Source organism: Dama dama, chromosome 19 (genome assembly GCF_033118175.1).
Source record: "Dama dama isolate Ldn47 chromosome 19, ASM3311817v1, whole genome shotgun sequence".
Taxonomy (NCBI): Eukaryota; Metazoa; Chordata; class Mammalia; order Artiodactyla; family Cervidae; genus Dama; species Dama dama.
Genome location: NC_083699.1, coordinates 53,275,852 through 53,298,457, shown reverse-complemented (window position 1 = coordinate 53,298,457; position 22,606 = coordinate 53,275,852). Strand labels below are relative to the sequence as shown.

Sequence of the window (22,606 nt, the reverse complement as noted above, 5' to 3'; positions counted from 1 at the left end):
GCTACCATACCACTTCTCTATTACTTTTTATAACAAAAGCCCTCCAAAGAGTTGTCTCTTCTCAACAGTCTCTAGTTCGTTTCTTTACATTCTGTTTTGAATCCATTCCTGTCATAACTTTTGTCCCAATCACCCCACTGAAATGTTCCTTATCAAGGTCACTAATAGTCTCCATATTGCTAAATCCAATGATCAATGAACAGTTTTCATCTTACTCTACTATCTGATAAAACTAATCCTTCCTCTTTCAGTACTTTTTTCACTTAACTTATAGGATATTATACTGTTCTGTTTTTCTTCCCACCTCACTGCATAATCCTTTTCTGTCTCCATTTGGGTTGTCCTCATCTCTCTCTAACCTCTAATTGTTAGAGTGTTCCAAGGTTTAGTTCTTGAGTCTCTATCAACATCTGCTTTTTTGACAGTATCATCTAACCTTATGATTTAAAATGTCATAAATATGTCGATGAGCTTCCTGGTGGCTCAAATGGTAAAGAATTCGTCTGCAATTTACATCCATGCTGGATCAGTCCATTCCACCTCAGACTTATCAGTCCATTCACCAGATTACAATTAGGATGCCTAAAAGGCACCTCAAATTTTAAATATTTAAAAATTATATCCCAATCTTCCTCCCAAACCCATTCTTCTCCCATTTTCTCTGCTTCAGTAAGAGGCAATTCTAGCCTTCTAGTTACTTGAAGGACCAAAAACTTAAGATTGAATTCTTAACTTAAAACTTAACTCCTCTCACACTACATATCTGATTTGTCAGCAAATCCTGTTGCTTTTGTCTTAAAAATATACTCAAGACCCATTCATTTCTCACCATCACTACTATTAACACCCTCAAAACCTCTATCTCTTTGCCTGAATTAATGAAATCATCTAACTGCTTTCCCCACTAGAGCCTCAGTGACTCACTTTCCCACCACTCTTCATTTGTTCTGCATATAGTAGCTAGAGTGATCATTTCAAAAATGCAACTTAGATCATATCCCCCTTCAATTCAAAACTCTCCAATGACTTTTACTCAGAGTAAACTCTAAAATCTCTCTCTTATGGTCTAGACTTTATAAGCACTTATTCCTTGTACCATATTATTACTCAGAAATGAAATCTGATATATGGCAACTTTATCTATTAGAATATAGACAAGAACCAGATTATAACACGGTGGTTCAGGGGTGTACATCGGAATCTTTTAAGAATTTGTCTTTTTTAGAAATATACGTGCCAACAAAGGCAAAAAAATAAACAAGTGGGACTGCATCAAATAAAAGAGCTTCTATACAGCAAAGGAAACAAGCAACAAAGTGAAAAAGCATCCTATGGAATGGGATAAAATATTTGCAAATCATATATCTGATAAAGAGTTAATACCCAAAATATATAAAGAAATCATACAATTCAATAGCAAAAACACCCCCAAACAACCCAATTTTAAAAATGGGCAGAGTTTTTCAAAGAAGACAAATGGTCAACGAATACCTGAAAAGTTGCTCAATATCACTAATCAGAAGGGAAATGCAAATTAAAGGTATGAGACAGCACCTCCTATCTCTTAATATGGCTGTTACCAAAAAGACAAAGAGATAATGCGTGTAGGCAAGGATGTGGAGAAAAGGGAACCCTTGTGCACTGTTAATGGCAATATAAACTGGTTCAGCCACTATGGAAACAGAATTAACGTTCCTCAAAGTTAAAAACAGAACTACCATATAACCTAGCAATTCCACTTCTGGGTATATATCCAAAGGAAATGAAAACAGGATGCTGAAGAGATTATCTGCACTCTCATGTTATACTGCACAACAGTCAAGACATGACAACAATTCAAGTGTCTGTTAATGGATGATGAATGAATAGAGAAGATAGGATATAAAACTGTGGGAAGGGAATATTCTTCCATTATTCAACCATGAGAAAAAAGGAAATCCTGCCATTTGCAACAACATGGTTGGATCTTGAGGGAATTATGCTAAGTGAAATAAGCCAGACTGAGAAAAAAAAAAAATACTGCATGCTATCACTTATATGTGGAATCTGAATAAAAGGCTAAACTCATAGAAACAGAAAACAGAAAAGTGTTTGCCAGGAGTTGCAGAGGTGGGGGAAATAGGGAGAATTTGGTAAAAAGGTGGAAATTTTCAGCTCTAAAGTAATAAGGTCTGAGGATATACAATGTGGTTGAGTGTAGTTGGGAACACTCTACTGTACAACTGAAATATGCTAAGAGAGCAGAATGTAAATGTTCTCACCAAATAAATAATAAACATGTGACGTGATGGATGTGCTAATTAACTGGATGGGAGGAATCCTTTCACAATGTATAAGAATATAGTATATCATCACAATAAACACTTTAAATATCTTATAATTTTGTTAATTATATCTAAACAAAGCTGAAAAAAAGTCCTTAAGAAAAAAAAGAAATATACATGCCAGACTTACTGAATCAGTTACTTTTGGGTCCAGTCTTTGGCATGCAAAATTTGAAAATTCTCCAAATGATTTTGCTATAACCTCCAGGAATTAAGAATCACTGATTTTATAGAAAGTCAGAACTATTTTGGTATCAGGAGGCCTAGACCATACTCCTTGACTGTTACTGATAATCCCTGATATCTTTGAGTCTCAGTTTCCTTGCTTATAAAATTAAAATGAAGAAGTTACATTATGTGTATCAAATGGCTCTGAAATAAAAAGTAAGACAGCTTGGTAGAATGAACGGGGAGATTGGGACTGACATACATATACTATTGATTCTATGTTTAACACAGATGATGAGAATCTACTGTACAGAACAGGGAACTCTACTCGGTGTTCTGTGGTGACCCAGATGGGAAGGAAATCCAAAAAGAGATACATGTATACATACAGCTGATTAACCCTGCTGTAGAGTAGAAATTGGGCTTCTCTGGCAGCTCAGCTGGTAAAGAATTCACCTGCAATGCAGGAGACTCCAGTTCGATTCCTGGGTTGGGAAGATTCCCTGGAAAAGGGATAGGCTACACACTCCAGTATTCTTGGGCTTCCCTGGAGGCTCAGATGGAAGACCTGAGTTCGATCCCTGGGTCAGAAAGATCACTTGGAGGAGAGCAGGCAACTCAGGTCAGTATTCTTGTCTGGAGAATCCCACATATAGATTCCTGGCGTGCTGCAGTCCACGGGGTCGCAAAGAGTGGAAGACAACTGAGCAACTGAGAGGAGCACACCACAGGGCAGAAACTAACAACATTCTAAGGCAGCCATACTCCAATAAAAATCAATTCTAAAAAGAGAGCTGAGTAGTTAAAATATGTATCATAAAATACATGTACTATATTTCACAGAATGCTTCATACTTTTTACTTATTCATATTCTTTTTTTAGATCCAAATCGCTTTGTCCAAGGAAAATTTTAAATAAATAAGATATTCTACAGATAGTCACAATGACATTAAGAGAAGACAATGATTAGAATGGCAACAAGGAGGATAGGAAACACAAATGACAATAGCAAAATCACAGTAGTTGTGGACCTTTGTGGATAACAGAAAGTAATTCTGTAGAATGTGATAAAAGTTATCACTATTTTGCAATTATATGGCATAAATAACAGATAATAAATGATCATGTTAAATCATCAATAAAAAGATCAAACTACATGAATTCTGTTTTGAAAGCAAGAAAATGTTTAATACATTTTATCAAGATTTCTAAGCATAACCACTGAAATGAACAATATGAGATATTATAAGGCGTTAGTTATCTGGTATCAAAAAGCTCAACCACTTTGATGAAGTTCTCTTGATCCTGCCACCTTCCCTGGCTTCAAAACCAACCAGGGCTGGCTAGGTACTCCTCCTATTTGCTCCCATAACATGCTGCACAGTTCTATCATTTCACCAACCACACTCTCATTTATCTGCCAGTATCTCTTCTATTAGGTTCCTGAGCTTAAGAGCAGGAACTATATTACTCAACCTTGTAAGCCTAGAACATAGCATGATACCTAGCACATATTAGATACTTGGATATGCTTGGTTAAATCAAGGAAAAGATTCAGGATGTCTCATCCTCTAAGGTTTTATTATATTCTGTTTATTATTTTACTGAATTCCAGTGCTTCTCAAGTACAGTTCTGAGAACAAACTAAATTAGAACCAATAGGAAGGCTTATTAAAAAAAGTAATTCTTGGACAACTCCCGATGCCTCCGGGGTGGGGCTGAATTTTGAAAGATAGCTCCCTAGGTGATTCTGATACATAATTAAGTTGGACAACCATTTAAGTACATCACTTTTGTCTCTAATGGTATTTCAAATGTCTAATGTTGCCTCCCCTAAATGACTGTAACTCCTTCCATAACAGCCACCATGTAACAGGTAGCATGCCCTCCTAGCCTTGCAATGTAACAAGTCTGTTAGGCAGTTCCCTTCTGGCAATACATACTCCCAAACTGGACTGACCTACTCATCTGTACTCTTCACCACAAAATACTTTCTTTAATTAAAACTTTTCATGTTTCCTTCCAGAGTTAGAAGAGAAGATGCCCTTCTTCCTTTCCAAACTGCTGAATTAAACCAAGTTTAACTTACTTCAAATGTAACGAGTCCTAAGAACTTTAAATCACAGCTTGCAGCTTTGACATTGTATCTTTTATATGGGTGAGTGATCTCCAAGGGAAAGCGTGACATTATAACAAGTATTGCTCTTGACACAGTAAGTGGTACCTTGCTGCTATTCTAAGAGTTCAACATGATGGAGGGTAATGCCAAATTCTAAGAAATGTGTTTTATATTTAAATCAGGTCATCAGGGATCCAATACTTAGTCATGACAGACTTTACAGCTACAGAAGGAATGGTTTTTCTCAACAGGCAGCAACAGTATGTGTTGATCATCAAATGGGAAAAGGAACCATACTGTAACTTTGGTACCTCTCACTTACTCACCTCTTTACTTTTTACTGGAAACCAAATCAAGATCAAGTATAACAGGTTTTGTCTCATTTGAAGAGTTTATTCATTGTTTGTAATTTTTAAAAAGAAGAAAGAAATTTAGTAAAGAAAATGACACACACCAGGAAAGAGCAGTGTATATTTTAAATGTTCTTTAATAAGTTTGGTTTGATATGTGTGCCTGTAAACTATTATTAAAGACAGGCAGGAAGGTAGGAGTCTTAGGAGACAGTCGGGAGAAAAGACAGAAGGATAGATAAAAGTCAACAATGTGAGTGTATCAGGGGAGCAGGAATTGAATTTACCTCATTCTTCACAGTGTCTGACACCCAGGAGGTATGCAATATATATACTGAATGAACAAATGAATGAATGAATAATATCATGAAGGTTTCTGCTAACTGTTTTGCCTTCAGCCAAGTTCATTTCCTCTATTAAAAAAAACAAAACCTTCACTTTCCCCTTCTATTCTGTACTCACTTGCTCCTTTACTTAACTTCTAAACTTTGTGAAAGATTGATTTAAACCTCTGTCTATATTTTCTCTCTGCCTACTCACATCATTTGGTTTCTATTAACATTCCGCTGCATTTTAAAAGGTCAGCACTAACTGTCATTACCAATGCAGTTCTCAGTCATCATCTCTATACTATTTCACACTAAAAAGCAATCCCTCCTTCATGAGTCTCGGCTCTTTTTTGCTCTTGTGGTTTTCCATCACCTTAGCTATCCCTCCTCTCTTCCTTTCTCTGAACCGCTTTTCACCATCAACTCAGTATATATACCTCAAGGCTCTCCCTCAGCTCTTCTCTTTCTAAATTTTCCTTTCTGAAAACCTCCTCAGCTCTCATGGTTCAAGATTATCCACACAGAGAGGATTCCGTCTCAGAATTCTCTCTCGAGCTTCAGCAAGTCAAATACTTTCTCGGCAGCTTCAGGTGGATAGCTCATAGATCCCTCCATTCATCACGTCCAGAGTAGAATTTCCATTTCCTTCTCTTTCACCTGTAATATATATCCCCCTCCTTAAGGAACAGTCCAGCTATCTGTTGCCCAGGCTACCCATTCAATCATTAACACTAAGTATAATTTTCTGTTCCTCACAAGCACTTCACTTTTTCTTATTAACTGCTGTAACACTTATATTCTATATAAGAGCTATTCCACAGAACTTTCTGTGATGATGGAAATGTCAAATATAATAATTACCAGCAATATGTGAGTTCTGAGCACTTGAAATGTGGTTAGTTCAACTAGACAACTAAATTTTTAATTTTAGTTCATTTAAATTTAAATCTTCACATGAATCTACTCATTACTATATTTAACAACACCAGAATACCTTAATACCATTCTGGAACAAAAGGTAGTACAGAGTAGTGATCAAAAGCACAGGCTCTTGAACCAGACTGTCTGCTTTGGATTTCCATTTCCATTACTTTCTGGCACTGTCATCATGAACAAAGCAGTTGCCGCAGCTACTTCATGTGTCAGATAGAGAAGCTAACAGTATCTACCTTGACAGGCTGTGAGCATTAAGGGTCATGGATTAGTACATTAAATAGGTGCTTAGTCAAAGTAAGCACTAAAAAAAATGTTAGCAATCATTCAATAATACTATTATTTTAAAGATCATTTATATAAACCCTTGGCCCACCTACTAGTTCCCACCTCATATTCTTGGTGTTAAGATGACTGCCTCTAAAAAATTTTTTTCTCCTTACTGCTTGCATATTGTTATGCTGCCCAAGAGGAATTCAATAAATATTGATTGTATGCAATGTGTAAATTAGAGTTAAAAATCCCATTAAACTAGAAATGACAAATCAATTTCCTTATTTATAGTTTGTGAAAATATTAAATTCTGTAAGTCTTATTTTCATAATTAAGCACAACCATGCATTATATTGGTCCCATTAGACTTCAGGCAGCAAAATAAGAACACAGTAATGAATGAAGAATACCACAAAATAAAACTTTTCTCCTTTTTGCCTTCAATTCAGTTATGAACATCTCTGCAGCGCATACTAACTCCAAAAAGTTAATAGTTACTGAGTACATACTTTCGATTCCTGGATTGGGAAGATCCCCTGGAGAAGGGAATGGCTACCCACTCCAGTATTCTGGCCTGGAGAATTCCATGGACTGTATAATCCATGGGTTCACAAAGAGTCAGATACGACTGAGTGACTTTCACTTTCACTCACATACTTCAACATCATTAGCTTCATTCAGCACTTGAAATTAAACAATTATATTATCACCTTTACCATCTCTATTTTTAGCTGGCTCTTAATAGATGTGAAATGAGCTAAATGGGGCAACTGTTTTTAAGAGTTCTGAAGAGTGTATATTTATCGATCTTTACTGATTCTGGACATCCTCATCATAGGTTTCAATAATACAGAGGCTGTAATTGCAATATAAAAGCTGCCAGAGAAGAATGTGTTCTTCCAAGTTATCTGGGTAAAAGTCTTATTAGATTTAATCATTCTTGCTAGGGGGAAGAACTGTTCACTTTATGATAACAACAGTCAAAATAACTTATACGTCTATCAGAACTTTCCTTAAAATTGTTTAAAAATGCCTTTTACTTATGTTGTCACTCAAGAAATGCATTTTTCTCAAAGAAGACAGGTCAACCAGCCCAATTCAATGAAGAGTAATAAAAGCAAGGTCATTTTCAGCCCCACATGCCCCACTTTTCCACAGTAATACAATTCAGGCCAGCCTGGCTTTAAAGGAGTCAGTAACACACTCATTCCTGGAGAAGGAAATGGCACCCCACTCCAGTACTCTTGCCTGGAGAATCCCAGGGACACAGGAGCCTGGTGGGCTGCAGTCTATGGGGTCGCACAGAATCGGACACGACTGAAGTGACTTAGCAGCAGCAGCAACACATTCATTCCAGTAAAATCTGTCACATTATTACATGACACCATCTTCATCTTCTATAGCCTTTATTCCAGACTCCCTTTGGGTAGTTTTACATCTTCTCCAGTGTTTCCTGGAACTATGAAGGGAGTTCAAAACTCAGCAGTCTTTCATAAGCTAACTCAAGGATACTTTAATTTCACTTTCTTCAAAAGCAGAGGTTTCTGAAGGGAACCTAACTGTATCCTATTTACAAGAAATACACTATAAATATAAGGGCATAGGAAACATAAGAGATAGAAGTAAAATATACCACAAAACATTAACTAAAAATAAGTTGGTTTATATAATACAGTACTTGTAGCTATAGTTACCATGTTGTACATTATATCCCCAGAGCTTATTTATCTTATTATGGGAAGTTTGTACCTTTTGATGACCTTTACCCATAATAACCCTCCCCCTTTTCCACCCCTGACTCTGGCAACCATCAATCTATTCTCTGCTCCCATGAGTTTGTTTTTTTTCAGATTCCACAACTAAGTGTGCTAATACAGTGATTTTCTTTCTCTAACTTATTTCGCTTAGCATAAAGCCCTCAAGGTCCATTCTTGTTATTTCAAATGGCAGTATTTTCTTCTTTTTTATGGCTGAATAATATTTCATTGCATATACATTTTATCCATTCATTCATTAATGACACTTAGATCTTAAAAATTCTCATGAAAACAAGAAAAAAAAAAACCTGTTACTATGTGAGGTGATACATGTTAATAAAGATATTGTGGTAATAATTTCTCAATATATACATGTATCAAGTCATTATGTGCTACACCTTAAACTATTGCAAAGTCACATGTCAATTATATCTCAATAAAACTGGGGGAAAAAGTGGATTTAGCTGTTTTATTACCAGACAAAACAGACTTCAAGGTACAACATATTACTGGATACAGAGAGGATATATCACAATGATAAAATCCTTCAGGAAGTTTAAACAATCTTAAATTAGTATACATCTAGTAAAACAACCTCAAAATATATAAACAAAAAATTGGCAGAACTAAAATGAGGAATAGACAAATCCACACTTAAAGTTGGAGATTATAAAATTCTCATTCCTTAGCAACTGATGAAACAAGCAAAGAAAATCAGTTGGGATAGATAAGATTTGAACAAAAGATTAACAAACTTGACCTAATTGATATAGTTAGAACAATGTGTGCCAACAGTTAAAAAATTGCATTCTTTTCAAGTGCAAATGAAATATTTACCAAATGGGGCATGAAGCAAATGTCATCAAATTTCAGAAAATGAAATCATATATCATATGTTCTAAGCACAATGAAAGTAAGCTAGAAATCAATAATTTAAAGGTAAAAAAAATTCTCAAAGTTGGGAAATTAAGTGGTACATTTCTAAACAACCTATGAGTCAAAGAAGAAATCATAATGGAATTTAGACACTATTCTAAACTGAATGATAATGAACAAAATTTCAGAGAGGCAACTAAAGCTGTGCCTGGATAGAAAGAAATTTAGAGCCTTAGAGCTCTAAAAGGAAGTCTGCAACAAACCCAACAAAACAACTACCAAGTACAAGAAGTTAGAAAAAAACACAGCTAATTAAACCCAAAGAAAGTATAGACATCATAGAGAAAAGAGCAGAAATTAATAAAATAGAAAACAAACATGTAGTAGATAAAATCAACAAAGCCAAAAACTGGTCCTTGATAGACTCTGGAAAGACTGACAAGGAAAATAAGAGAAAAGCCACAAATTACCCCCGTCAGCAATAAAAAAAAAAAGAAATATTATTATAGATCCTATAGATAATGAAAGATGACAGAGGATATAAAAATAATTTTTTTGACAATTTACATGAAATAGGTAAATTATTTTAAAAACATGTTAACCAAAATTGATTTGGAAGAAATATAGTCATTTTCATATTTTCTTTAATGTTATTTAAAAACTTCCCACAAAGAAAACTTTAGGCCTGGAGGTTTTTAATTGTGAATTCTTCCAAATACCTAAGGAAGAAACAAAACCAAACTTACATAAAGTCTTCCAGAGAACAGACACAGAAATAAAACTTGCCAACTCATTTTACAAAACTAGCATAATCCTGATACTAAAATCCCACAAGGAGATCATAAGAAAGAATAGTGATAGGCCAATGTCTCTCATGAGTTTAGATGTAAATATTAGGGGAAAAAAAAAAAGAAGGCTTCCCTGGTGGCTCAGACGGTAAAGAATCTGCCTGCAATGCAGGAGATCCAGGTTTGATCCCTAGGTCGGGAAGATCCCCAGGAGAAGGAAATGGCAATCCACTCCAGTATTCTTGCCCGGGAAATCCCAGAGACAGAGGAGCCTGGTGGGTTACAGTCCATGGAGTCACCAAAAGTTAGACACGACTGAGTGACTAACACACTACATTTGAAAGAGTATCAGCAAACTGAACCCAGTAATGTTACCAAAGAATACATCAAGACCAAGTTGGATTTACTCCAAGAATGCAAAGTTGGTCTCACATTTAAAGATCAATCAACATAACTTACCATAGTTACAAAATAAAGAAGGGAAATTATGATTACCATGCAAAAGCACCCGATAAAATCCAACACCAGTTTGTGATACAAACTCTCATTAAAATAGAAAGAGAAGGTAACTTTAATCTGATAAAGTATATCTACAAAAAGTCCTATACCAAATACCATATTTAATGGTATTACATTAAAAATTTCCTGAGACTGGGAATGAGACAAGGATGCCTGTTAGCACTGCTTCTACCTAACATCATACTGGAAATTTAGCCGATTCAATAAGAAAAGGGGAAAAAAACCCAAATAAGACAAAACATAAATTACATGATCAGACTGGGCTCTGGATGGATAAGAGGGGCAAGTGGAAGCAGGGCAGAAAATTGAATTTTAAGTTCAATTTCAACTTCAAATTGTAAAGCCCAGACCGTAACTTCACACGTTTTAGGCTTCTCTGATCTTCCCTACAAACCTGTAGGCTAGATAAAGCAGGTATTATTTACCTTTATTTTGGAAATGACACACAAGGCTCAGAGAAGTAAACTGATTAGTCTGTCTCTCTTTAAGAAGCAAAGGCAATATGTGGACTGACCAAGGAAGTGAGAGTTCAAATTCAAGTTTCTTTTCAGTATGTCATGCTTTCTCAAGGAAAAGGAGCTTGAAAAGTCCAAAGGGAAATCATGCCCAGAACTTATTACTGGGTATACCAAACTTAAAGTTGCCACTGAACTCATTATCTAGAATTTCTTTTTCTTTCCATAGCTAAGAATCTGGGAACATGGTAGACTGAAATGACACAGACAAGTCCCTTCTGACTTCAACTCATAGAAATGCCACAAAAAATATAAATATATTTTTTTTAATAAAAAAGACAAGCTCAAGAGAGAAAGAAAAAAAGGAAATTCCCTAGATGCTAGAAATGAAGAAAAAAACTGTAGAATGTTAAGTGGGAGCTTACCCAGATTCAGATATAGTTTCAAGGGTTGGTCCCCAGAGTTACAGTGCCCAGACAAGAATAGGGATCCATTTTCCAACTTTCAAGGCGAGAGTATATGTGGATGAGTGACAAAGAACAGATTCCCTTCTTGAAATGTGGACCCTTCATGAGCAGCCCAGTCAGTGAAAGAGAGTAGGAAAAAACAGTTCACTGGATCAGGAAAGCAGGATAAACTTTCTGTCAGGAACCTTGTACAGAGCTGATGAAAGATCTACAAAAAATGGACACCACAATTGGATACTGGGGGACTTTACATTATTAAGATGGCATGGACATTTCAACCCAAGAAATTACAGGGACCACTGAAATCTCTGGAGCTCTGCAGCAACCGGAACAAAAAGACATGGTACTCTCAAAACATAAAATATAAAGACTTCAAAAGGGAAGCGGGAAAAAAAATTCTGTTTGAAGATGTGGTCTTCTTTAAAGAGTTACAAACCATACAGGACGTACATTTTCATGAGGCCGAGTCAGCATATACAGCAAGTAGGAGATCTGCCATCCACCCAGAAAAAAGAATAGAATGATCCAAAGAAACCATGAAATATTATGTTGAAAATGATTAAAATAAAAAAACCTAATGAAAGGTCAGAATATTTTGAAAAATTTTGACATTTGAAAAAGAACCAAAAGGAACAACTAGAAATTAAAAATTACACTTACTGAAATTAAAAAATTGAGTGGATTTATTAAAAAATGGATTAGACATAGTTGAAGAGATTCTTAGTTAACTGGAAAGTGAATATGAGTACATTATCCAGAATGCACCACAGAAAAATAAACAATAGAAAACATGAAAAGTGCAATTAAAATATGTGAGGACAAATATCCAACAGAAGTTCAAAAGGAGAAGATAGACAGAACAAGGCAAGGCAAACAGATAATGGCTAAAAATTTTGAAAAATGAAGATAGACATGAGGTGTACAACTTCTGATCAAGATGACTAAAAACTAACCTACCCCCAGATATAGGTCATCAAAACTATGGAACATCAAAGATTAAGAAAAATTTTTTTTTCTAAAGCAACTAGAGAGAAGAAATTATCTTTAAAAGGAATACTTAGGCTGAAAGATTTCTAATCTTCAGCAATATACATCACAGACTATGGAACAACAGGTGCAAAGAACTGAAGGAAAATATAATAGCTGTCAATCAAGCAAACTACTATTCCCTCCTCATTTATTTCCTAACTCAATGGAGAAAGGTGTGCCAATATAAGAGGGGCTTGGACAGGACTAGCTGGAATTAGCAAGACCGAAATATCTGGGAAGGTAGCTAATTCAGTGGAAACAGCACTTGTGTTTCCTAAATGTGATGTGGAACAGATGACCTAGACATAAGACTCCAGAAGCTTTTGCCTTTACACTGTATTTCTAGCCAAAGTTGGCTATCTTACTGGTAAAGGCTTAAGCAGAATTATTAATGGAGCACATTAAGTGAACTCTAGATATATACAGCACAGTAATTAAAAGTGAAGTCTCTGCAATCAGAATAATGAGAATCAAATCTTGACTCTGCTGCTTATGAACTGAATGAATTTGATCAAGTTACTTTACTTCTCTGTGCCTTGATTTTGATAGCTATATCTCACAGTTTAAAAAAGACTAAATAAGCAAAGATATGTAAAACATTGGGCATAGTATCCAGCACACAGTAGGTATTTAATAAAGGCTAGTTTTTTATTCTTATTATTTATTCCTGACTACAGGGCTGTAATCTGGCACAAGTTTGAACAGGTTATCTTTAATATGACACTGAAAAACTAAAATATAAGAAACACATACTCTGACATCTACTGAGCAGCCCACAGTCCACGATGGATTTCCCAGCACTTGATTCTGGCACAGGAGATGAACTAAGGAAGATTTCCCAACACCTGTAAAAGATACAAGCACTCTAGTCATATAAAAGATATGCTAAAAAGACTGAGAATAAGCAGTAACGACGTTACTCAAAGCATGGTTGTTTAAAGGGTGTTCAAGGTACGTCTAGTCAAGGCTATGGTTTTTCCAGTAGTCATGTATGGATGTGAGAGTTGGACTATAAAGAAAGCTGAGAGCAGAAGAATTGATGCTTCTGAACTGTGGTGTTGGAGAAGACTCTTGAGAGTCCCTTGGACTGCAAGGAGATACAACCAGTCCATCCTAAAAGAGATCAGTCCTGGGTGTTCATTGGAGGGACTGATGTTGAAGCTGAAACTCCAATACTTTGGCCACCTGATGCGGAGAGCTGACTCATTTGAAAAGACCCTGATGCTGGGAGGGATTGGGGGCAGGAGGAGAAGGGGACGACAGAGGATAAGATGGTTGGATGGCATCACCAACACAATAGACATGGGTTTGGGTGGACTCTGGGAGTTGGTGATGGACAGGGAGGCCTGGCGTACTGTGGTTCATGGGGTTGCAAAGAGTCAGACACGACTGAGCAACTGAACTGAACTGAACAGAATATACCAATGATTTAATAAGCTTCACTGATAGAGAAGATGGTTAAGGACACTGGTTCTCTCAAATTTAGTATCAGCATCCTCTGAATCCTCTGAAGGACTTGCTAAACAACATAGAATGCTGGGTCCTGTCCCCAGAGCTTCCAATTCAGCAGGTGTGTCATGGAAGCCAAAGATTTGCACTTCTAACAAATTCCCAGGTAATGTTGATCCTACTGATCCAGGGAACTCACTTTGAGATCTATTTATCCAGGGCAATTTCAAATTAACTAATCCTTTTCCTTTGGAATGATTTCATCTATTCAGCTTATTTTAGAATTGTACTGTTATACTTTAGAGGTAATCTCCTCTATACTGACCACCAATGCAGAGGTCCCTTTCACAGATCCTGTTAGTTGCTCTTTTGGAATGGGCTTGAACACTGTCAGTGACAGGGATTCACCATTTCACAAATTCATATTTAGATACTTCAGTTCTCCCATACAGTGATCTTTGGAAAGCTGTCAACTGCTTGGCCTAGACTTATCTTTTGGAAAAGGAGAACAACTTTTCTCCACCTACATTATGGCCCTTTTTCTTTACAGGCAGCAGTTTTCTTTTTATTGAAGTATAGTTGATGTGCAATGTTATGTTGGTTTCAGGTATACAACATTTAAATACATTATAAAATGGTCACCACAGTAAGTCTGGTAACCCTCTGTCCCCATATAAAGCTATTACAGTACCATTTGTGATATTCCCTATGCTGTACAATATATCCCTGTAACTTATTTATAACTGGAAGCTTGTAACTCAATTCCCTGCACCTATTTCACCCCTTTCCCCACAGCTTCTTTCTAGCAAACACCAGTTTGTTCTCAGTATTTGAGCCTGTTTTCATTTTGTTTGTTTTTTAGATTCTATTATACATATAAGTGAGATCATACAGTTTGTCTTTCTCTGTTTGACTTATTTCACTGAGTATAATACCTTCCAGATCCATTCATGTCGTCATAAATGGCAAGATCTTGGCTACTGTCAATAATGCTGCAATGAACATAGGGGTGGATACCTCTTTTCAAATTCGTGTTTTTGTTTTCTTCAGGTAAATACCCAGACGTAGTTGCTGGATCATATGGCAACTATTTTTAATTTCATGAGGAGCTTCCATAGTTTTCCACAGTGGCTACACCAATTTACAATTACACCATGAGTACATGAGGTTCTCTTCTATCCACATCCTGGACAACACTTGTCATTTGTTGCCTTTTTGAGAACAGCCATTCTGACAGGTGTGAGACAATATTTCGTGGTTTTGATTTGCATTTCCCTGATGATGAGAGATGCTGAGCATATTTTCATGTGTATGTTTTCTTTGGAAAAATGTCTATTAAGATACTCTGCATATTTTAAAAAATTAATTGTTTTTTGATATTGAGTTGTGTAAGTTCTTTACATATTTTGGATATCCCCTTATGGGATATGTCATTTGCAAATATCTTCTCCCATTCATAGGACAGTATTTTCTTTTATTATAGATCTCCTGGGTTTAGGATAATATAGTTACTAATGTTAGGGCTAGTATTTAGAGATCTATAGGAAGAGGAAAGGGAATGAACTATCCCATGTACATTTCTGTGCAGGGTTACTCATTCAATTAACACATTTCAGGATGCTATTATAACAAGCACATTTGTAATGCTTCATGCATCACTAGTTGTTATAAAAGATAAAATACCTCTTTGTGTGCCTTATTGTGTGTGGACCTATCACTTTTTATTATAAGTTTTATTTTCAGACTATGTAGAAAGTATAGAAAAAAGAAGAAAGAAGTCACCTGAAGAACACTACTGTCAGCATGCAGATTTAATATTATAAGCAGAGTTTTTCTATAAGAAGATTGTTATTGTGAATATATACATATGCGTGTGTGCTCAGTCCCTCAGTTATGTCCGACTCTTTGCGACCCCATGGACTGTAGCCCACCAGGCTTCTCTGTCCATAGGATTTTACAGGCAAGAATACTGGAGTGGGCTGCCATTCCCTTCTCCAGGGGATCTTCCCAACCCAGGGATGGAACCCAGTCTATTGCATCTCCTGCACTGTCAGGCAGATTCTTTTACCACTAGCGCCACCTGGGAAGCGCCCTGGTAGCTTAGACGGTAAAGAATCCGCCTGCAATGCAGGAGACCCAGGACAGATCCCTGGGTCAGGAAGATCCCCTGGAGAAGGGAATGGCTACCTACTCCAGTATTCTTGCCTGGAGAATCCCACAGACAGAGAAGCCTGGCGGGCTACAGTCCATGGGCTTGCAAAGAGTAGGACTGAGTGATGCAATGCAGGTACTTAAAAAAAAAAAAAAAGCCTTTGCTTACACAGCTGGTTTTGTCTGAAGTATTCTACCCAGCCTCTCCTTCTATTTCTGCTCTCCCATCGGCCTTGTGAACTAATCTTTCAAGACTCAGCATCATTCTAGATAAAAGGTCTTTCCATATTCCATACAGGCAGAACTGAGCACATCATTCATCATCCTCTCAACTTCCCTGCACACTCTCCCACAGAGCACGTAAACACACTATTATATCTGCTCGTTTAGATTTTACTACTGCTGCTTAATTTTAAGTTCTTTGAGGCCTGGGGCTGGGTTTTACTCATTTTTTATTTCTGGTACAAAGAATAGGGTCTCAAATAGTACTTATTTATTGGCTAAAAATTTCCATGTTCTTACAGAATCTTCAGAAACATTTTTAATGTCTCCAAGTTCAGAGAGTAGACATAATGATTTATTTAAACATTTTCTCATTATTAGATATTAGGGTGCTTTGAACTTTTCACTACACTAAGAAAAGGTCTGTTTAAACTTTTGTTTAAAATTAAAATTATTTTGTTAGTATACCTTCCCAGAAATGAAATTAATATGTAAAAGGAAATCAACATTTAAAGTTCTTGTTATACACTGACAATTTGTATCTGGTTACTCTGTCACCAGCCATATACACAAGCCTGCAGGTCTTACTGCACCTCAACAGTGTGCAGTTGCTTTTTCATCTTTGTTAGTTTATAAGAGGTAAAAAAGAGACATTTTTGTTTTAGTCTGCATTTGTTTACCTTCTGGTAAAGATACACATTATGATCATCTTTGCAAGCCAGTTGCTTTTCCTCTCTTATTAATTATCTATTGATGTGCTCTACCCATTTATCTACTGGGTTTTAGTGACCTCTTCATATACTAGATGCTCATGTAATTGAACCAAACATATTCTCAGATTTCCCTTTCATTTATTATTTTTATATACAAGCGAGTTAAGACTTTTGAATACTCAAATTGAGCTTTGTCTTTTATTCATTGCATTGCATCTGCTATCTATTGCCTTTAGGGCATATTGTTGATTTTTGTGTTTGCAAGTAGGCTTGTTTATGTTGGAGGCACATAGCTAAGCATTTAGTTATCAGCTTGATACAAGGCTTGAATTTCAAGTTAAGTTTAACTCTGTCAGAGTAAACATTTCTATGCAATAATATTGTATAGCTCTCCATGAATTAACTTTTGGGTGTTTTGGGTGACAAGAGTTAGCTAACACGGTATGAACTTTACATAGTAAGAACAACTTGAGTACCAAGAATAGTGGCTAATTTTACGAATTTAAGGAAGTTCTAATTCTATGTTTTCATCAATAGAACTAATTTAGATCAAAAGAATGCACTTGATTTGCTGGGTAAAAAGTTCAATATAATCAAATAAATGCCAGGGCCAAACAGAGTTGGTAATGTGTTAAGATCATTGCTTATACCAAAGGATCAAAGAGAAAAGAGTATGTGCATGTTAGATTTTCAGGACTCCTTACTCAATTATCAAATAACTCTATGGGATACAAACAGATTTCTAAATCCAAAGTCATTCCTTTGTATATTTGCGAAACCGTTAAAATTTCACAGGGAAAAATAAGCCTTTATTCAAAAGTAAACATTGAAGTTTAAATACAAAGTCAGATGAAGTGTAAAAAGTATATTCTAACCTGTCAGATAAGCAAATCACTGTTAAAAGGGAACTATAAAAAGACAAGAACTGACTTTGCACATAAAGCCTAACTTCAGTGAATGCGTGACAGGATCAATCACTTTCCTGGTAGGTATGCCTATGTCTTCTGTTTTACAACTAAACTATAAGAATAATTTTTAAAAGCTTTCTATTGATAATTGCCTGATCACTTTCCCACATTTAATAGAGCAGCCAATTCAACCCTGTTGCATAATGCCTTGATTCCACAGTTATATCCCTACCACTTAACTCAGTGTTATATGTAATAAGTATTTAAAAATTGGGGTGGGGAGAATGGACAGTTTGCACAAGATGTCAACATGAATGGGTTGCTACATGCAGTAGAAAGGGAATTTAAAAATGAGAGAGAGCACCCACTTTTACATGTCATGAAAAACTGTGTCAGCTCTGTGCTGTGCTAAGTTGTTCAGTGTCTGACTCTTTGAGATCCCATGGACTGTGGCCCACCAGGCTCCTCTATCTCTGGAACTCTCCACGCAAGAATACTCGAGTGGGTTGCCATTTCCTCCTCCAGGGGATCTTCCTGACCTAGGGATGGAACCCAGGTCTCTTATGTCTCCTGGACTGGCACATGTGTTCTTCATCACAAGCGCCAACTGGGAAGTGTTAGCTCTGGATTCTTCTAAATCCTACTTGGTGATACTCTTGTGAGGTCCATTTAGACCACCACTGCTTTCTTTATCTGTGAAACTGAGTGCTTTTATTAAATTAACTTCAGTATCACATCAAGCTAAAAAACTAAAGTTGACATAAACTGGATTATGTTCACAGGGTTTCATTATGCAACTTTCTGAAGGGAATATTAAATAATGCTCTCTGTAAAATATTTTGTAATGCAAAATAATCTTCAGGTAATCTGAAAAGGTACTCAAACTCCTCCCCATGGCAATTTTACTCCATTTGGTAAGGCTAATTTTCAAGCTCTTTGGAGTACGTCCTCTCCACCTCCAAGCATCTGGCACAATGTTTTTGCTCATAGCAAATATCCAAAGGTCAATTTAGAAAAGTACATCTATGAAATGCACCAGGCTGCCCTGGTAATCAGGGTAATCTGTCTCAGCGGTAATCTGTCTGCAATGCAGGAGATGCAAGAGACACGGGTTTGATCCCTGGGTCGGGAAGATCCCCTGGGGTAGGGAATGGCAACCCACTCCAGTACGCTTGCCTGGGAAATCCCAAGGACAGAAGAGCCTGGCGGGCCACATACAGTCCACCTGGGTAAGGGTCGGACACGACTTAGCGACTAAACCACCACCACATGAAAAGCAAAGTTGTCATCTATTCCAAGTTCTTACGAAGATTAGGAATGGAGGCTAGGAGAAACAGAAAGATAGTGAAGGGGATACAGAAACACAGACTTCAATTCCAGTTCTCAAGTGTCCAAGGTAAGAATTTTAACACTAGGATTAAGCTAGGCTCAGCGTTGTTCTAGCTGCATCACAATATGGCCTCTATCTTAAATCTTCTATTTCTTACAGCCTAGCACATAATAGGTTTTCAATTAAGGCTAAAGAGAACAAAGAAAAGAGAAGTGCAGCTGAAAGTATAACAGGACTACCACCTGTTATTTCATGAAACAGTATGGGTTGGTGTTTTAGATACAAGGACTTGCAGCTCAAACCAGTTCTGTCATTTATAATGTAAATATCATAAATCATACATCTCTCCGCCTCACTTTTACCATTTGTAAAATGGGGTAATAGGACCGATCTCAGGATTAAATGAGTTAATACGTGCAAAGTTTGGAACAGTGTCAATAATACTTGGAACAGTGTCATTCTTCCTAGTGCATGTTTGATTTCCTTAATTAAAATCTCCCAAAGGCAAGGTCCGCGCTTGTCTCAGCCTGGCGCTCAATTCAACGCTCAGTATCTGCACATCTTTTAAAACAAAGACTCAGTGGGCTTCTGTCACCCTGGAAACCGACGTAGAGACCTGCGAAAGCAGAGGAAAAGCCCCGGTTTCGCGCCCCCCACCCGGACGACGCTGCCGCTCCGTTAAATTGAGCAAAGTCCTCTGGGAAGTGTAGTCTTTAAGGCTTAAGAAGGAACTCAGCCACGAGCCGGAATCAGTCGGTGGGTGGATGGAGGGAGAGTGAAAGGGGAGGATTTTCGGATAACTCAAAAGTGTCGGGAGCCCCAGGGTTGTGATAAGGCCCTCACCTGAGTCTCCCAAAACCAGTACCTTCACTCGATCCAGAGACGCCATCTTGTCATTGCCTTCCTGAGGTTAACGCCTATTCCGGGATTATAGGCCAATCAGAGCTGGGTTTGAAAGGCAGCGCCTTCAATGTTATTGGCCAATAAGAGCGTGACTCTTGATTGAAGGCCTCACTGTGCTGATTGGCCCGCCTGGTTGAAAGTAGCTGGTGGTTTCTAAAGCTGGTCGCAGGAATAGAGCGTTTTCTTTGACGCACAAGTGGCGTGGCTCGGATAAGCCGGTAGTTGAGGCGCTGAGGGAAGCTGTAGTGGGAGTGTTCGAGGATTCACTTTGGTAAACCTTGTTCCCTGTTGTTCTGAGTTCCCTGGCCAGGCGCCGCCTCTTAGGGTGCCTTCTCTTTTTCGCTCCTTTCTTCTTAGCTCTCCTCCTCCCCCTTAGCTACCCTCTTGATTCGGTTCTCTTCTTGGTCTTCCAAAGAACCATTGGCCCCGGAGCGGCCCATGTGCGACCTCGGGTAGGACGGGCTTGACTGCGCCGAGTGTGTCCTCAGCTGGTAGAGTCCTGGGGAATTTAGGGTGTCGGGGTGTCGCAGTGGGGAGGAGAAGAACGTTACCGGGCGCGTGGAGGCCCGCTGGCCCGGAGGTTTCGCGGTATTGTGCCGCTTTATGCACGAAGGCGTGGAGAGTACCGTGAACTGTGGCGACCGAGAAAGCCGGTTGGCGGTGGAAGTCCAAATTCCTCTGAAACTGGAATAGGAGTAAACTGAAATATCTGACAGGACTCCCCACATCCACTCCTTCCATTTTTTCTCTTACACGCTGCAGCCTGCATAAGCCCTTAAAAACACGAATTTGATGCTGTCAGGTCCTGCCTAAAACCATCTGAAGTTTAAGAAGAGGGTTTCCAATACCCTGTGTTTTTCTACTCTGGAAGCCGCAGTAGAGGAAGTGAATTGAGGGGAAGCTGGGTGGGCATATTTGAAGAACAGGTGTTTAGCGATCTATTGAAAGTTTTGTGGGACACTTGACCAGCTGTGGCACATGCTGGAAAGTCAGTGGTGAACAAGATTAAACCCTTGGTCTCCGAGGTAGATATGGAGAAAGTATGTTCACTGTATTCGGTTCACTGTAAAAAATAAGGGGAAAGAGCTGTGGGAACTTGTGAAAGGGGGCTCATTTCATCTACTAAGGGGAATCTGAGACGATGTCTCAGAGGAAATGTCATTCGAGATGTGACGGATTGTTAGGAGAAGGGACTTTAGGCTTAGCTGTGGGGGCAGAGAGAACTGCATGTGCAAAGGCCTGGAAGTGGGGAACGCATGTGTGGCTGGTGGAATTGGAGAATGCCTGGAAATGAGACTGAGGAGGATAGACCAAGTGCAAAGAGTGCATTCATTTCATCTTTGTTTCTCCACCTCTGTGCCCAGTGTTTGTATGATTGTAATACATATGGTTCGGAAACAACCGACTTGCGTTTGGGGCTCTGGGCTGGGTAGGGTCATAGCTGAGGCTGAGAGGTAACTGATGAACTCCCAGGCTAAAAAAAAAAAAAAAGAAACATGGGCTGGTCCCCAGAGGTCACACACTCAGAAGTCAACAGAGGCCAATCCAACTCCTTCCCTGTTTAGAAGTGTCAACTGCTCTTTAGTTAATTGTTTCTGTGTGGGAACATGGTCACATTTTTCCCTCAGATATTTCCAATTTTCAAGAGTGTCTGAAAATTGAAATGTGAAATCTCATGATTTTTAATTGTTGACCAGTAATTAAGAAAATTTTCAAAACATTCTTTGAATCAAGTGATGTGGTAGATGTTGCCAGTTTGAGACCTCTTAGCTCAGTATTATGAAATCCAGAGATTGAGGAGATTCAGCATAATTAGGGGAGTAGAGGCAGAAAAGGAGAGAACACATGGTCAGGAAGGAGGATTTTAGAATGTAGAGATTTTGAACAAGGTGATTCTTTGCTGAGCTCCAGTTTCATTTGTTCAGCTGCCTCCTGGGTATCTTCAGAGTAATATCCTGTGGTGTTTCCTCAAAGACAAGCAACTAACACTGATTGCTTCAATTCTTCCAAATCTGTTTCTCTTCAGGAGTTAATGTACTTCTCATAGTAGTACTTTTTTCTTCCAGTTACAGTGGCTTAAATCAAATAGCTGTATATTATTGTTTAATAGATATAATGCTTCAGTTTTACAGGATGAAAAGAGTTTGGAAGTGGTTGGTGATGATAGGTGGATATCATTAAGAATATATTTAACATTACTGAATTATTACTTAAAAATGCTTAACTGGTACATTTTGTTATGTATATTTTATCACTATTAAAAAACTGGGGGGGGGGAGGGAACCCCAAATAGCTATTTAAAATTTTAAAAATACTCCATTTCCAGTATATTATTGGAATATATTATTGGGGCCTTTTGATTTTGTTTCTCTAATAAGTTTCATTCATCCTGTCCTCTGGTAATTTCTTCTTCTCTTTTGTAGTGTAAGTCTGATTACTATAGCTCTTAATATCATTACTTCCATATGAATTGTCTCATTTAATCCTCACGCATCAATGTTATGAGGAAGGCACTGTTAATCTGATAAAATGGAGGCTGAGA

The 22,606-nt window shown here is 37.7% G+C and overlaps 2 protein-coding genes across 4 annotated transcripts in view; one reads left to right on the top strand and one right to left on the bottom strand.

Annotated features, from left to right (window-relative positions):
• RABL3 (RAB, member of RAS oncogene family like 3) overlaps positions 1–20,102 on the bottom strand; it is a 37,589-nt gene extending 17,487 nt beyond the window's left edge. Inside the window, exons 1-2 of the mRNA XM_061167070.1 lie at positions 20,005–20,102; positions 13,142–13,233 (exon numbers count right to left, since the gene is read on the bottom strand). Coding sequence (XP_061023053.1) covers positions 13,142–13,233; positions 20,005–20,050 — 138 coding nt within the window. The 5' untranslated portion in view covers positions 20,051–20,102. The remainder of the gene's footprint in view (positions 1–13,141; positions 13,234–20,004) is intronic.
• Positions 20,103–20,195: 93 nt separating this feature from the next.
• The window catches only part of GTF2E1 (general transcription factor IIE subunit 1), a 40,217-nt gene continuing 37,806 nt past the window's right edge, over positions 20,196–22,606 (top strand). The window contains exon 1 of one of the 3 annotated variants that reach the window (XM_061167067.1): positions 20,196–20,335. The gene's annotated coding sequence lies outside the window, so the exon portion shown is untranslated. Of the gene's footprint in view, positions 20,336–20,368; positions 20,517–22,606 lie in introns of those variants that run through there. The other 2 variants (XM_061167069.1, XM_061167068.1) reach the window with 2 other exon arrangements.